The sequence below is a fragment of the Dichotomopilus funicola genome (genome assembly GCF_033296635.1).
Source record: "Dichotomopilus funicola strain CBS 141.50 unplaced genomic scaffold C8A04scaffold_1, whole genome shotgun sequence".
Taxonomy (NCBI): Eukaryota; Fungi; Ascomycota; class Sordariomycetes; order Sordariales; family Chaetomiaceae; genus Dichotomopilus; species Dichotomopilus funicola.
The window spans coordinates 456,961-473,846 of record NW_026944022.1 but is presented as its reverse complement, the minus strand read 5'-3'; the positions used below and the strand labels follow the sequence as shown (position 1 = coordinate 473,846).

Sequence of the window (16,886 nt, the reverse complement as noted above, 5' to 3'; positions counted from 1 at the left end):
CGGCATGGAATGGCTGAGCACGGAGGGTTGTACATCAAATGCGTAAATCACCAGCAGAAAGGGTAGGAAGGCGATTTGTACCTCACGGCAAAACCTCACCGTGTTTCATGGTTCATCACACCTCCAAGAAATCCTGCTGTTGGCGGCTTTGGGCGTCACGGTGCTCCCGCAACATGATCTGGACCCCATGTCCATGACGAAAAGAAAAAGAACAACTTCCGAGATCGCATCAGACGGAGATCCTCAAGCTGTTAAAAAGGTAGCCATGCTGCTCAGCAATGGTATATTGCAGTACACTTTCCTGCGAGTTAAAACTTGTATGAAGGAGGTTGCCAAAGAGGAGAAGGGGAAAAAAAAGGGGGGGTAAGGGACAAGGCCCTTCCCGTGTCGTTGAGCAAACGCACCCAAGCGCCGTCCCGCAGCCTGCCCCGCAGTCTGTCGACATGGTAAAGGGTCAGAACCCTAAAGCGCGGGAAAGCAAATCTACACACTTTGACTGCTTCGTAAGGGGAAAAAAAGAGACGTACCTTTCACCCTACGGGAAAGGCGTCGTTTCCCCCCTTCTTGACAAGCCTGGGGAAAAGCAAGGAGAGCAGGGCTCATCAAGGAAAAGAGGAATAGGGGGAAGCCCGGAGAAAAAAAAGGAAGGCGCCGAGTCTCCCACGATGATGACTCCGAATCCATGAAACCAGGTTCTGAGCCACCCCCACATGTTCTCATTCCTCTGTAACCAACACCACCTTTTCTTCAAAACGCCTTCACCAGGAGCTTTGGTATGGGCAGCCTTGGGATGCAGTGGACACTGCTCCGGTGTTCCCAGGAGATTCGGACCGTTGACGTTCTTGACAGGGGAGCAACAGGGGCTTTGAGCGATTGACGAATCAGAAGCTCAATAAGGGGGACGAAGCTGTCTCGGACCCCTGTCAGGTGGGAGCTTGCCGTTGCCCCGGAATCAGGAAAAAAAATCCGCTTGTGAGGGAAATCGTTTCGTTTCCACGTTTTTAGGGCGGGGAGCTGTTCACCCACATTGCCATATCGGGCCTGGTTCTGATCTGTTTCCTCACAACGTGAAGAGATGACAGTTGAAGGAATTCGCCCAGGTATGAACGGGTTGGTCATGAAATATCATCACTCCCTCCTAACAAGATATCCACCTAATACGGATAATAGGTGTAATACCGTTTTAGGGCTCGAGCCCAGCAACTGAGAGGCATGAAGCCATAACAGCCATCGAGTACCGTCCTACGTCCACAGTCAGCATCAGTCCGGCTCTTTGACTCCAGAACGCAACGCTTCACAACCAGATCCCTGTCGGTTTCGGGGTTTTTGTGACCATCCTGGTGGTCTAGGTGTGCTTTTTGACTTCTCGCTTAACTTGAGATGTCGAAAACGGCAAAACCTCCAGAACGTCAGCGCCCCGACCTTGCCAGGGGCTCAAGCTTGCTTGGTCCCCCACCCCCACCCACGAATGTCCTCGACTCTCAACATGCGTTACCCACCGACGTGGTGGTCGGGAAGTCTGATTCCTTCCGAGTCTGTGGCACGGTATATCCCTCGTTGGAATCTCGCAAGTAGATCGCGTAAGAATCGTCCTGTGTCCATGCAGGCTTCCTGTCTGCTGCGGCTGGTCGAATGTTTCACGCGTCCGGGAGTCGTGGATATCTTGCCGCAATGCAGTAGCTCCCTAGCCGATCTTGAGATCACGCACTGCGAGGTCCCCATCGGGAGGACAGTGACAGCCATCGCGACTTGGTGGTGAGGGTAGTTAGGGTGACCTAACGAGCGTTATTCGCAGAAAGAGCCACGGCGACGATATTAAGAGAGCCATTGATACGTTAGCTGGATTCTGAAGTATATCCTCAAGTTGACCTGCTGTACTTACTATGGTATGTGTTCAACCAGTCCCCAGAAGCAGCCAACAGCGAAAACTTGACCCATCCCAACCTAGGAAAACCAATCTCTCAATCTTCCCACTTGGGCCAGATGCTCAGAGACAGAAACGGCAGCAAGCACGCGGTGTGATGAGAAATGCCACAGGGAGCTCTTTGCTGCAGAGGAGGTTCGTCGATGCAACCGCATGATGCTCGAGTTGACGTTCAAAACGTCCAGGTCAAGTTACTGGGCCCAGTGAAGGGCGCAGATCTCCTTGCAGTTACAGGAGAACAAGCATTGACGAGAGAACTTCCAATTCCTCCGACGACCAGCAGCCGGCTCTTGAGCGCTCAGAGATGGGACGAAACGCCAAGCGACGCGGCCGGACGGCATACTTGCACCTGTCCAGCTTCACGAGAATCCGATCCTATCAGCAAACAGCCTGCCCTCCCTACCTCGAATCCTGTAGATGGTGGGTTCCCAGTCCTCGTTGATACCGGAGAAGCGGGGGCACCATGAGGATTGCATCTCTTTGCAAGTTTCTCAAGTAGCGAAGTCGTATTCAAGCGCCATGGCGTGGATTAGCGGGCGCACTGGCCCACGAATTAATTTATCTCCAAGAATATCATGCAGTTGTCAACCGAGATCGGCTGAGGGAACAAGGTCGACGGCCCTATGTGTTAATTTCGAATCATGAGAGTTAGCAGGAGTGTAAGTATGCCGGCCGGCGGTGGGAGTTATTGAAGGGTTTAGGATGAGCGGAGGTAGGTCCTTGCTGAAGCATCTTCGTTCGATGTAGCAAGTCTTCTGAGGACTCGGGCTGGCTGAAGAAAACTGCACAGCCAGGTGCCCCCCGGCGTAGTTGTGCCCGGACCTCGCCCCTCATTGAGTGTTGGGTAGTTCCTTCCACATGATTCGCAAAATGTCTGGGATGAACACTCGGTAGTTCTTTTCAGCAAGGCTTCTAGAAAAGTCGAACGCTTCGCTTGACGCCGATCTGAGTCAGGCGTCTCAACTTCAATCAACACGCTCGTCTTATGACTCTCAAAAGGCTGTCTGCTGCCCCATGTTTGCCACCGCCATCATGCGACTTCGTTTTCCTGGGTTGGGTTCTCAGAAACAGAGCAGCGGACAACGGTCTATGCCGTCAATGCAGACTTGAACAGCGAGACAGCTCAAGCGGCTCCGACCCGTCCCCTCCTGTTTTTCATCGAGACGACCGTGCAAAGGCCAGTGTGCATGGACGAAAGTCGATCTCCGCCAACTTCCATAAAGACCGTGTTGGCGCATACACTACTACGATGTATTGTACTGAAGGAGTAAGAGCCCGCTCGGAAATTATTAGCACGGCGGCAGGGAAGGTTGCTGCCGGCCCGGTTTCCGCTGGACGAGAGGATTGGGGTTGCCGCTCTCGGGCCTCTTCATGGCTGCGGGGCTCGCGGGGTCATTGACAAAGAGCTTCTTGGGCTCTCCTCACTGCGATGTTACCGATTACCTACCTACTTAAGACCCTAGTGTAAGAATCTGCGGCCCCCCAAACGGCCTGCTTTTGAAAGTTTTGACTGTTTCGACAGCGGGGCAGAAAAGAGAAAGAAATTGGCAGAAGTGAGCATGAGATCGCAAGCATTCTCAGCGCCTAGCCTATGGTCGATCTCCCGAATCTCCAGACGTCATGATCTCAGGGCGGCCTGGCTGTGTAACGAGAGCTCTTTCAAGCCCATCATCACTTCATCAGTTTTCACCGCATGGCAATCTAAAATAGTATTGAATCTTGGGCCATCATGTCGGCGCCGCGCCCGCTCCTCTCGTCTCGTTTAGGTCAATGCTCTTGCTCATGACCTCTCGACTGCATCCGCACTTTCTCGATTTAGCCAAACGAGTCACCATTGGCCTGATTGTGGTGGTCGGTTGCAGCGTTGTCCATAGCGGCCCCCCGATATGGACAAGGCGTGGATGCGATGGGAAACCCCTGCGACAAGGACCCCTGACAAGTACGTACTGTTCTGACAGGGATAGCGGGCCAGGGTCTGCCACGGCGCTCGAAAGGGTCTTAGCGGTTTCATTGCGTTTGCCCATGCAGACGGCTTCTCGCACCTTTCGGGATCGGTCACAGCATTGCTTTCTTTCTGACGGCAAACCAACCCCATCCAGGCTGCATCTCCATGGGCTGAGAGCAACTCCACTGGACGCCCCCAAGACGATGGCCGTGCCCTCCCAAAAAGAGAGGGCCGTCTCAACAACCCCTGGCTTGTCGCCGCCTCGGGCACCGGAGGAACCCTACTTTTCTGGGAGAACCGCTGCCCTCGCTCGAACCCCAACGTGCCAGACGAGGTCCCATCGCCACCCCCCCTTTCCCCCAGCAACGGGTTTCCTGGCGGCGATGCTGCACTTGCCTGCATGGGACCACATGGCTTGGGATGGCCCCCTTCTGCGACCCAGCTTTGTGCCTTGCCCCTGATGGTCGGGGCTTCGCGACCTTCGTGATCCACGTCAACCGTGCCTCCATATAGCGGCCGGCTGGGAAGGACTTGTCCGGGTTTGGGCTTGCATCCCTTGTGTTATATATCCTCGCCGTGGCCTCAAAAACCGTCGACCGGCTCGTCCCCGCGGGAAGCTTAAAGCATTTCCCGGCTCTTGTCCGCACCGCACCCCCTTGGGCCAGTGAAAACCCATCTACCTCTAACACATCACTTGGCCCCGCCTGCCCGCCCCAATGGCTCACATCGCTTCCTGCATGCTGGAGACGGACCCAGACGACCTGGACCTCGCCCTGGGCCTTAATAACTATATAGCAAAGGCGGTCTCGCCCCAAGATCCCAATGATCTGGTATGCAACCACTTTAACGCACCCCCCACCTGAACCAGACAATACTCGTACCGTCGATAACCGCTGGCCGGAGCTGACATACTGTTTACACTATATCAGGGTAGATCATCACCCTCGGGTGAGAAACCTTTTGCTTGGAGAATGCAGCAGCCAGAGAGGAAGTACCAGCTTTTCCCAAAGGACAAACCGGCGGGCGCGGGCGCGGCGCCGGGAAAAGCACTCGATCCGGAGCAGGCGTACGCTTTGGCAATGGGGCACAGCGGTGATAAATTTGACAAGATGCCCACTGTGGCTGGGTTAAGGGTGCGGATTAAGGAACACAATCTCATCCGCAGGCGAAAGATCAGCGTCCCGGAGCTTGGTCCCATGACGACGGTGCAAGAAGCGGCCATGGACTCTCGTATGCACTCAGCCTTCAACGGCCCCTTCACCCCCTAGCATTGGTTAACCTTAGCTGACGATTATTAGCTACCATCCCAGGGCGACCGGCTGTCCATGAGAGGTCCATCAGCGCACCAGGAAGCTCGTGGAAACCGCATCAGTTGACCGAAAGCGTGACTTTGGGCCAGCCAAGGGCGTTGGATGGACGGCCCGAGCTTCGGCCAGCACACAAGAGCAATGAAGAGCTACAGCGGCTTGCAAACGCACCACGACCGCCCATGTCACCCAAGAATCTGACGCCCCTCGTCATCCCAACCTCGACGCCGACTGGTTCCGGACTGATACGCCAGTTGTCTCTCAACCGGCTTCGATCCGGGAGCGCCCCCCTTGAGCCTCCACCTCGGCCGGCACGCTTCGATGATTCTCCACGGGCGAAAACACCTTTCACGCCCATCTCTGCCTCACTAGGCACCCCAAAGTCGGCCGCAACAGTGACCACCGCTACCACCGCGTCGACTTTACCAACCCCCCTTTCCGCGCCGGCCGACCAAAGGGAATCGCCGGTACCGTGGGAAAAGCCCGCGGTGCATGCCGCCACTGCGACACCCGTGGAAGGTGTCACAGGGCCTTCTGCTGTGTTCCAGCTGGAACTCGGTGCGCCCCTCAGAAATCTTCCCTTCACCCATCGGAGGCATCAGTCGGAATCGGGGAGTATCATGGAGAGGGGGCGGCCCAGGAAACGGTCCGAGATCATCCCAACCTTGAAGCGCACCGGTTCCAAGAGGAGCAAGAGTTCTGAGAGGCAAGCCTTTGAACAGCTGCCCAAGGGGTGGAAAGCAAGCGAGGCTGTGAACGTGCTTAGCCCACCGGCCGTGTTGGCATTGCAGAAACAGGCGCTTCAACAGGCGGCCCGTTTTGAGGTCCTCCGAAGGGAGGACGTTGACAGTCTTTCACGGGTATGTACACTCTTAGATCTCTCAGATCGACCATCCATAGTGGGCACTCACTCTGACCGGTCCTTAGGAGCTTCGCCATCTGGACGAGCGGACTGAGTATCTTCGCCACACCTACACGTCGCTCCGATCGGGAAGACGCAACCTGCATACGCGCATCTGCCAGTATCTTCGATCTCCCCGTATGGCCAGGTTCAGCCCCGAGTCCATCCTCAAGCAGGAGGAAGCGCTTGCGGAGCTTGACACCTCCATCGACGAATGGGTCAACAAGCTCGAGCAGGCTGAGAATCGCCGCACTCGGGTTCGCCAGAAGCTCCTTGAACATATCGCTGCCGCCGCCACGTTGGGTGTTTCAGCCAATGGCGGCGTCGTGGGTGTCAGCGAGAGCTTACAGTACGCTCTGGGCGTCGCGCGTCCTCACCACGGCGTGAACCTGTCAACACCACCACGAAGCCCAGTCAAGACTGTTTTCGCCCCGCCGCCGTCCTCATCGCCGTCGCCTCACCGAGCCCAGGTGCCGTCGACGATCCTGGAACAACCCCTATCCGAAGAGGCCGCCGCAATGGACAACAACACCCAAGAAGCAGAAAAGGGAGCCGCGGCTCTGCGCCGAGCTGAGACCATCCGAGTGTATGCCGATAACGACGTGTACGCCCTTCTTGCGGACGTGGAGAACACCATCACGAACATGGGTAACGGGTGTGACGCATCGCCCAAAGGCAAGGACCCGCGTACGGAGCTGCCGGACGCTGAACGGAAGAAGATCTGCCGCACTATCAGTCACGATGCTCTCAGTGGTGGTGCCCCTGTCGACAAGCCCCTACCATCTTTGGGACTGGGAGAAAAGCCGTCATTATCTTCCTTGTCCTCTACCACCGCCACTCTCTCAACGGAGCCGGCCGCTGAGGAACTGTTCCTCACCAATGCTGTCTTCAAGCCCTGAGGACCGCGTTGGTTGGCATGTCACGGACTATCCTCACATCCAATGGTCGCGCCTGGCGAGACCATGTCATCCCCGACGCTTACCTGGCGTCGTTTCACGATTCCTACTGTATCACGACCAGCGTTTATGGTTTATTATTAATGACCTTTCCTTTTCTAAAGGCACACGCTCCTTTCAAATGTTTAATTTTTTCATTACTATACTTATTTTGGGCCGGCTTGCTTGTTTTTCTACTTATTCTTTCCTCTTATTCTCTGTATTTTACTTGGAGTTCAGCATACCCATGGGCCCTGGAGTTGGTGGTAGTTTCCTTTCCTATTGTTTACCTTTTTACGAATTTCTCATTCATACTTATGTCGTCACGGCCGAAGACCAACCAACCCTTGCGATATCACGGCGAGCGCAAACAAAGGAAAGTTGAACGATATACCGATGATAAGGATGATGGAGAATAATTCAACATTTTTGTGTTATTATTTACTCTATTTTTATTTTCTTAGTTTATCAGGGGAGGTGTGATAGCGAGGGAGTGTGGGGCGGATGGGAACGGAGGGTTAACACCCTGTGCACCCTCAGCAGAAGGGGGATGAGGCGTGAAAACGGACGTTCAATAGGCTTACAGCTTACTTACATCTTATTGATAAGAAAATACATGCAAATGTCCAGGATCTATTCGGAATATTCCATGAGAAGATGAGCATGACAAGGAACCCTTGATGGCCGAGCTTTTGACACTTTTGCGCAGCCCACTCTTTGCTATCAACCTCTTAACACATGCTTATTTCCCCTCACTCGTAGCAAACATCGTTCCCTCCCTTTGTCAGTTTGTCCTTGAGAATGTCGTCCATAACTAGCCCGCCAGCCCAGGGTCCCAGGTCCAGGAAACGCCTTGCCACCACCCCTCGGACCTCAGGTCCGGTTCCGACCCTTCGCAGTGTAAAATGGAAGAGATTATGGGCCAGAAGGTGACTCTGAGTACGGAAAACGAGACCTGAAAGACATCGACTCTGACTCGATCCCACGTATCTCCCGATTGGTAGTCGGGTCCGATAGGTCCATTTTACGAACAACGTGTACCTGCGAAGGACAAATCGGGACAAACAACGAGGTTTATACAGTTATGCAACAGTCATGCTTAGACTAGTAACAACCGAGCATTCGTCGAAACCCGAATTCGAAAATTCTTTCTCGAAAACCCCTAGAGATCCGCCGGCACTTGAAACTCAGGAAGTCCAAAGAACATTTCGAGATTCCCCAAGGAGAACCATGATATCCTCCACCGTTGAATGCCGTTGAACGGGGCTACCAGTGATAAGCCGGCCACAACCAGACTCAGGGAATAAAGAAGGGTTGCCCGAAGGAAACGGGGATGTGTGGTTTTGCAAAAAGCACGAGTGTAACAAGGAACATTGTGCTTTCAACGGGATGTAGGACGACGGAAGAAGCCGACTTCAACGTCCGGGATCTAGGGGACATATCGACTTACTCCCGGCAGATATTCAGCTCCACATCTCTCTCCAACATTCTCGAGCTTTATCGAGGTTTGAACTTACCTGTACTTTGGTGGGGGTCGGGGAAGTGGGCTAAACTCCTCAACAGAGAACTATGTGGTTTAAGCAGCAGAAATTTTTACATAACCGGTTTCTTTTTTCTCTTCAACATGACTTTCGGAGAACGCCGTATGGTTAACGGCACGGAACATGGGGGAACGCTCAAGTCGGGAATAACTCCATAGCATGTTGAACCGCAATGCTCGATGAGCATCCTCGGAGCTTAGGGATCAGGGATGGGTGATGTGATTTTGTGGTCAGAAAACCTCCACATGATATGCACCCCAGACGATGGCCCCCGCTGGGCTGGAACCGAGGGAGGAGCCATGGAAGTGAAAGATCATTGAACTGTCCGGGTGCTGTCGATCCACTAGCTTGGAAGTCGCCTGCAGTAGGTCTAGGCATTGGAGAAATGACAAGAGGCGGATAAGCTAAAGATGTCTAACACGGGTCAGCAAATATCACACCAACTCAGTAACAAGGAGTCCTACGTCTGGATTATTACCAATTTGTTGGATCTCATTTGTGACCAGCTGGAAGACACCTCTTAGGGGTAGATAGAAGCTACGGTACATGAAGCTAAGATGGGAAGCAAGTTCAACGATAACAGTAAATAGCTGTGACTCTTCGTCCCATCCACAACGCAAATCTTTGAACAAGTATTAAGATTCCGTTTGAAAAGAAACAGCACCATCAAGTGAGCTCGAGAGCGGGGAATAGGGAGTTTTGTGGTCTATCTCCCTTACGAGCCCGTCCATACTCCTCGAAATCTTCAATAGGGTCACTGCTGTAGTTTGGGAGAGCCCGAATGTTTGCCCGACCATCGTTGGCTCGTTTTTTCGCCCGACCCCTTCCCTTTTTAGTAAGACTGATACCGGGTCTAATCCTGGTGAGGTGTGTTGCTTTTGGTATAGTCGAGCGGCTACCAACAAAAAGTCTAGGTTGGGCGAAGCGGAACTGTTCTGTCGCGGTGCCTACTTCGACGGCTAGCGAGGTTGTCGAAGGTGCGGCGGTGTCTGGCCCTGAATCTCTGCTGTCGGAGTACTCGTGCCTCTCAAAGGCATCGTGAGAAGTGTCGACGGAATTCTCCGTCTCTATCAGACCGATCATCTTGGTATCCACCTCGGCGCCTGGGTGTGGTGAGAGGACCGAACTGTTTGACGTTGGGAAACGTGAATTTAATTGAATCAGAGTTGGTTGGTATTCTACCTCGAGACTTCGAGGACTCTCGTAGCCTGAGCAAGTCTCTGGGGGAGCTGGTATCTCGTCGCTGTTGCCGGTGCAGCCAGTGCCCACAGTCGCAACGTTACTGGCTTCGTCGGATTCGCGGCCTTGCAATGGATCCGTGAGTGTTGAGGTTTGTACGTCCAGTACGGTATTGCGTTCAGCCTCCTCAAACACCTGCCTCTCAAGTTCCTCACTCTTGTCATCACCAAAGATAAACAGTTTCCACGCCTCGTCCGCGTCAGGACCATCTGACTTTGGGGAAACTTGTCTTCCAGCTGAGGGGAGTCCTTCCGGTAACATAGGAGAGATGGTGTGCTGGGCGCCATCTTCCGTCGAGGCATGTCCCTCTTGGGCTGTGGACCCCGACGATGATTGTGTGTTCTGGCCGGCGCTCCTAGTGCGAGCCGTACACAACTCATTATCTTTTCGAGAATTGCTCTTTCCCGGTGGGTGAACCACGGCTGTACCGACATTCTCGAGCCGGTGAAGCCGAGTAACAAGTCCTTCGTACCGAGCTAAGATCTCCGAAGTATCGCTGGAGCCGGGCATGGTGTTGATACTTGCGGGTTCTTTTGTACATGATTGGGTCGTGCGGCTAGTCGTTGGGACATTCGACGGAAGCAAGGGGGCCAAGGATTCGAAACTAGTCACCGGTATTTCACTGACTCCTGGACTGATGTTATGCTCGATCGAGACCTGGCTGCCCTCAACAGCGATGTGACTACTGATGGGGCTGCTTGGCTGGCCTACCCACTGAAACCATGTATTGTTGTCGGCTTTCTGGGATGATGGCACGGCAGAGACAGCTTGACCTACTCGAGCAATAGCAGTCCCGGTTACATCCGAATCAACTTCATGAAATTGGTAGAACGAATGGGGGACGGGCCGTATCGAGAGCGGGTGTGAGAGTCGAGGATAGGAGGCCAAAATTCGGCCTTCGGCGTCACTAGATATGCAACAGCGTTGTTCACCCCTGTCACTCCGATCACTCGATGACTCCCTCATCGGCAGCACGGAACGAGGGAAGCCATTGTCGGTTTGGGGAAGGTTGCCCGTCTTCTCGCCTAACGACAATCTGTTAACACACTCATATCCAGGTGAGGCAGGGATCACATACTAATAATACTCTTGGAGCCTAGCGATTTGTGTCGGCGATTGGGCTCTGCCCCAGATCCACGAATTGAACGCGACGCTCTTGATCTAGGGGAACTTGAGGTTGCTCCTGGTCGCTTTTCTTGGCTGCCGATCTGGACGAGTATATCCTTACGGCGAAGAGTATGGGCACTTTGTTTCTTGCGCTTCAATATTTGTCCGTGTTGTCCGAGAATGTGTGACCGCACTTTCCTGCTCCTTTGAGAGCCTTGGCTGGAACTTCGATCTTGCGATTTGGCACTTGGTGGTCTTTTGGAAGAGATGGGCAAAGGGGCGCGAATGATACCCTAGTCTTTCGCGAGCAACTTTTGCCTCATTCTTTCTAGAGCTTCCTCGTCATATTCAGCGCGGGGGCAGGAGCTGTTCTGCCCCGTACATCGTTCCTGAAAGAAACGACTTATTGTAGGCAACGGCGTGTCGTCAGGGGTTTCTGTGGGCTTGGACCGGTGTTTAGGCATACCGGCCTCGTGCTGACCAGAAGCGTGAACTCGACGGCTGGCGGAAGTGGCGGACTTGTTGGAGGCATGGGAGCGTTGAGACGACGGCGATGCGGAACACTGAAGATATGAAATTGGTGGAGGGCCATTTTCCTCTGCGGCTCTTTGCTCCGCGGCCCTGGCGCGGGCGCGTGCGAAATATTCCTTCTGGCGTTGGCGGGCTGGGTTGATCTTTCGCTGACGGCCGCGATTGTAGCGGTAGAGAGTGCCTTCAGTCCAATTCATGTTGGCGAGCGCTGTGAAACTCATAGTCTCAAAACAGAGTTTTCTCTATTCAGTGTAGCTGTCGAGGCAGCCGCAACTTTAAGAAGTCGCCAAGTAGTTCATACGCAAAGGTAGGGCAGGTATGTACATGTACTTGGTGCGTGGGCCGTTATAGGTCTATCAACATTGGGAAACCCGAGGAGACAGGAGATATGGTACAGGAAGTACGGATCAGTGACTACAACATTGACCGCTCCTGCCGTCCCGGTTCATTTCAAAACGAATATCCTGAAAGAGAGCCAGGAAGACCGGCTTGTTCTTTCCGCCGTTAACCGGCGCCTATGTCGGGGACTCCGGGACGCCGGGCCCACTTAAACTTATCAGAACCCCGCGCCGATGCCCTTTTAACCCGCAACCCACTGGGGACGGATTCGGTTTCACCCCTCCCGCTGAGTGTTTGCGATGCGGACATCAACCTGGAGGACATTGAATGTCCTCACGAAACGGTTCTTCCAGCCACACACCCCTCATTCCTTCAAGCAACTATTAGTTCCACCGACGATCGCCTCTCGCTTCCGCACCATGGCGTCGTCAACGTCTCACCCTATCGTGTTGAGCCAGCCCGTGAGGCTTGCTTGTGTACAACTTGCCTCGGGGGCCGACAAGGCAGCCAATCTTTCCCATGCCTCCGACAAAGTACGCGAAGCCGCAGCAACGGGTGCCAAAATAGTCGTACTTCCGGAATGCTTTAACTCTCCTTACGGATGCGACTATTTCCCCTCCTATGCCGAAACCTTATTGCCGTCACCACCGTCACGAGAGCAATCACCATCCTACCATGCACTGGCCGCCATGGCGCGCGACAACGGCGTTTATCTAATTGGTGGATCGATCCCTGAGCTTGTCGAAGATTCAACCACATCACCACCGACAAAAACCTACTACAACACCTCGCTCACCTTCTCTCCCGCCGGAGACCTTCTTGGCACCCACCGCAAGGTCCACCTCTTCGACATCTCTATCCCGGGCAAAATCACTTTCCGAGAATCCGACGTACTTTCCCCGGGCAACTCGCTCACTATCGTGTCCCTTCCACCTTACGGCCGTGTCGCCATCGCCATCTGCTACGACGTGCGTTTCCCCGAGCTCGCCACCATTGCTGCCCGGCGCGGCTGCTTCGCGCTGATCTATCCGGGTGCTTTCAACACGACGACCGGCCCGCTGCATTGGTCTTTGCTAGCGCGGGCGCGGGCGGTAGATAACCAGCTCTACGTGGCGCTCTGCAGTCCCGCGAGGGATATCAATGCAAACTATCATGCGTGGGGGCATAGTCTGGTGGTAGACCCGATGGCGCAGGTGTTGGCGGAGGCCGGTGAGGACGAGTCGGTGGTGGTTGCCGAGCTGAGTGGGGAGAAGATCGAGGAGACGAGGAGGGGGATCCCACTGCGGGATCAGCGGCGGTTTGATGTGTACCCTGATGTGAGTGAGGGGGCTAAGGTTGACTGATTGTAGGACTTTAGGGGGAAGGGGCTATATTCGTATTTATACTGTGTATGTACGAGCGGATGGGTATACGAGGCCTCGGTGTGAAATTTCCGGGACACAAATAGGCCCAGGATTTGTTGGCTTGCACACGCACAAGATGAGCGTTCCACTTTTGGTGGTCGGTGGTTTGTTTGGAAGGGGGAAGCTGGTCGGTCTATTCCGGGCTGTGCCTCTCCTCAACCGCCTATGGGGTTTTCTTCCCCGGGATATGGCCATCTATCGGACCGGTATTGGCCGGTCTCTATCTCTTGATTTTCCATCCCCTGTGCACCTTGGCACGCATCGCATTTATTGCAGCGATTACTGAGCCCCCCTATACCCAGGCTTCTCCCAACACCTCGCGGCGGGATATGGCCGTAAGACATTTTTTCGTCCTTCCTTAACACTACCCATCCAAAATCGGACTACCTTACCAGAACGCTGCTTATTCCAAAGCCTGTTGAGCGAATGTCGGGAGGACGAAGCTGGCCTTGTGGATATCGGCGTTGTAGTACCGGCACAGCTTGCGCTCCTCCTCCTTAGTCCACGAGCGGACGGGGACGCGCACGTTACGGTTGGCGTCCTTGCTACAGACCATGAAGCCGATCTGACCCGACGGGTAGGTCGGGATGGTCGTGTACGCATACTCAGCCACGGGGAAGATCTCGCCGCAGTCCTTTTTGAGCTTGGTGATGAGAGGCAGGTGGAGCCATTGGTTCTCGGCTGTTAAATTCGAGCTGTTAGTTGGCTGTCTATCTCTCACGGGATATTATTTTGTTTATGAGATGGTAGGTGGGTGACAAGGAGAAGAAAAAGAAAACAATACATGAAGTAAAATGAGATGAGGCGACGGGGCATACGTGCCCCAGAAAGGGATAAAGAGCAAGGAGGAAATTCGTGGCAAGGGAAAGCCGAGACGAACTACCACTTGGTAGCCTCCTGAGAGATACAACGCTGGATCAGGCAATGTTGAGTTGCCTGGCCCGGAGAAAGAGGGCATTCCTCCCAGGTCTCGACCTTCTCGAGTAAATTGAGACATACAACCTTGGGTGGTAATGACGCCGCCATCGCGCAGAGCGTCGTGGAGAAGTTGGAAGTACGGCTTCTGGAAGAGCGACTCAGCCGGGCCCTCGGGGTCCGAAGAGTCCGTGATGATCACGTCGAAGGTGTTCTTGTAGTCATCAAGGAACTTGAAGCCATCGCCGACGTGGACCTTGACCTTGGGGTGCTTAAACCCGGAGGACATGTGGGGGAGGTACTTCTTGGAGAGGCGGATGACAGCCTAGATGGTGTCCCATCAGTCAACTAGCCACTGACGCCGTAGCAAAGCTCGAAATCCCTAGACCGGGCATACATACCTCGTCAATGTCGCAGAGGATAGCCTCCTCGACACACTCGTGCTTGACAACCTCACGGAGAACACCACCATCACCGCCGCCGATGACGAGGACCTTCTTGGGGTCAGGGTGCGAGTTCATTGCCAAATGGGTGATCATCTCCTGGTACGAGAACTCGTCCCGCTCTGTGCACTGGATCACATTGTCTAGAACCAGCACGTTGCCGTGGTCGGTGGATTCGAAGATCAGGACGTCCTGGTACTTGGATTTCTCATGATGCAGCACCTTCTTGACTCGTAGGGTCATGGCTTGGCCTGGGAAGTGTTAGGAATGTGGGCATGACCCGGGTAAGACCGACTAGTGATTGCACCTACCGGGCCACATCTCTGAGATCTCGCGGAACCAGCCATCTGCAAATGAAATTTTGGGTCAGTATATGTTGTTCGCGTAACGGCTATCGATGTATGGAGCGCTGCTAGCATTCCCAAGTTTGCATGAAAAAGGGGACAGAATATTTTAGCGGCGTCAAAGGGGTGTCACCCCGTACGCATCAAGCTATGAGGGAAAAATAAAGTTTTTTTCCTTTTCTTTTTCCAATTTTGGGTGAGAGTGAGTTTTTATACGCGGGTCATAAATAGGCATTTTGTGCTTCTTGACTTGACTTGAACATCGAAGGGGGGTGATGAGGGGCAATGAGGTCATAAAAACGCTGCATCAACAAACGGGTCTCAGGAAGTCAAGAACATACCCTGAATGGTAGCGTGTGTAATGTCACCCATTTTGAGGATTTGTTTGGGACGAAAGGGGTTCAAAGTAGGGGATTTGAACGTTGTTCGAAGGGACTTGGAGAGTAAACGCCACGAGGGAATCAGAGCAGCCAGCTTTTTTTTTCTCTTGAGATCGATTTGGAGGAAAGTCGAGATCAAAGCGGGGTCGAAAGTCTGCAGCAGTTCACTTTTTTTTTCTTTGCCAGTGGTAGCGCAGTTTGGAAAATTTTCGGCCGCCTTCAACACCGGGACTGACAGTATGAGCGAATAAAAACGTCGAATCCCCCAAAACTTGGGACCAATGGTCCCCAAAATGTGGAGAGCCAGAGGCGGGCGTGTGCTTCTCGAAAACCATCATCCCGTTGTGACGAGACGGTGTTTTTGGACTCATGTGACGGCTTGTCGGGGACAGCACGACTCTTCTTTCGGACTACACGGGTATGGCCCCTTGCAAAGGTAGAGACTTAAGATGTAACTTCCGGCGCAATCCCATCACGAGGAAGTCGCCGATCAAAGTTCTTACGGAGGTACTGCGGTCCCAGTTGTTTTCGTCCCCGAAAAGTGTTTTGACACGGCACGGCCTCGGGATCGAGTGGATACATCTCTTGGCGACCACCCGGCTGGCTTTTGACCGCGAATGGGCGGGCGTGGCGAGCCACCGGCGCCGATGGCGATGATAAATATCACAACAGGCAACGGGCAGCAATGGCGTTAGTTGAGGAGACAAATTCGGCCCGCAATGCGTTTTCGACGGTGCCGTGCTTCTGCTGTCAAATGTGTGAAGCATTTGATGATAGGACAACCGCACGGATGGTTGCGAACGGACCTCGTTTCTATTCTTGCGCGTTGCAACCTTTCCCCTGATGTCGAAGATGCCGGGTCCGGCCGTGGACGGGGCGGGCTTGCGAGCTGGGGAAGGAAAACATTGAGGTTGCTACATAGTAGGTAGGTTTTGCGATTGGACTGGAGGATTCTGTATGGAGATATTGAAGGTCTTTAAACCAACTTGGCCGCCGGCACATGGGATTGAAAGAGAATGTATCCGTACATACCCTCGTATCGAAGTGCAGTGCCGGTGGCTGTTCCCCTGAGTTGTGCAGAGTGTTGCTGATGGCACCTCGTTAACTTGTTTAAGTTAACGTTATACCCCACGTGGCAGTTCGAGGGGAAGACCTCCTCGCAGGGAGTTGTGTCGATTTCCGTCGCATAACTAGTTAAAAAGCACAAGAGCTGGATATCGTCGTCATCCCCTATTTGGCGGCCCTCGTTAACTATTTCCAATGGGCTCTGTTTTTGACCTTTTGATTCCCCAAGATACGCGCTAGACGCCTCAGCCTAAGGCTCTTTTGAGATGTTGTCATTCTTTTCAGCCCGCCGAATGGATCGGCACCGCCCATCGGTCGAGCATGATAAATAAGGGGGCGCCATGCCAATGCAAACTAGAAAAGGCCATCAGGATGGAAATTGATGCGTGGGCGAAAGCAACGTTCTACGGATACAGCTTTTTTTGTCTTTCGGCTCAATATTACGTGGAGTCAAAGGAGAAGCCGGGTTGCAATGTTGCATTTCTCCTGACCGGCCTCGCCGGCCCCTTCGGGGGAAAAAGAAAGCCGCGTGGCAAGGCACCAATCATGACCGGCATTTCGAAAGGT

The 16,886-nt window shown here is 53.7% G+C and overlaps 4 protein-coding genes across 4 annotated transcripts; 2 read left to right on the top strand and 2 right to left on the bottom strand.

Annotated features, from left to right (window-relative positions):
- Positions 1 to 4,585: 4,585 nt before the first annotated feature.
- C8A04DRAFT_33598 (Up-regulated during septation-domain-containing protein) lies at positions 4,586 to 6,976 on the top strand (the record flags this gene model as incomplete). The annotated part of the gene is made up of 4 exons (XM_062782519.1): positions 4,586 to 4,699; positions 4,799 to 5,099; positions 5,168 to 6,036; positions 6,104 to 6,976. 4 exons carry the CDS (start codon positions 4,586 to 4,588, stop codon positions 6,974 to 6,976), a joined length of 2,157 nt encoding a protein of 718 aa, XP_062641443.1.
- Positions 6,977 to 9,219: 2,243 nt separating this feature from the next.
- On the bottom strand, positions 9,220 to 10,302 carry C8A04DRAFT_23864 (uncharacterized protein; the record flags this gene model as incomplete). Its single annotated transcript, XM_062778849.1, has 1 exon — positions 9,220 to 10,302. The coding sequence occupies one exon, from the start codon at positions 10,300 to 10,302 to the stop codon at positions 9,220 to 9,222; it is 1,083 nt and encodes a 360-aa protein (XP_062641442.1).
- A 1,766-nt stretch (positions 10,303 to 12,068) lies between these two features.
- On the top strand, positions 12,069 to 13,112 carry C8A04DRAFT_8581 (nitrilase; the record flags this gene model as incomplete). Its single annotated transcript, XM_062785168.1, has 1 exon — positions 12,069 to 13,112. One exon carries the CDS (start codon positions 12,069 to 12,071, stop codon positions 13,110 to 13,112), a length of 1,044 nt encoding a protein of 347 aa, XP_062641441.1.
- A 463-nt stretch (positions 13,113 to 13,575) lies between these two features.
- Positions 13,576 to 15,246, bottom strand: C8A04DRAFT_33596 (Spermidine/spermine synthase; the record flags this gene model as incomplete). Its single annotated transcript, XM_062782518.1, has 5 exons — positions 13,576 to 13,853; positions 14,172 to 14,412; positions 14,489 to 14,781; positions 14,842 to 14,877; positions 15,216 to 15,246. 5 exons carry the CDS (start codon positions 15,244 to 15,246, stop codon positions 13,576 to 13,578), a joined length of 879 nt encoding a protein of 292 aa, XP_062641440.1.
- Between the last annotated feature and the right edge of the window lie 1,640 nt (positions 15,247 to 16,886).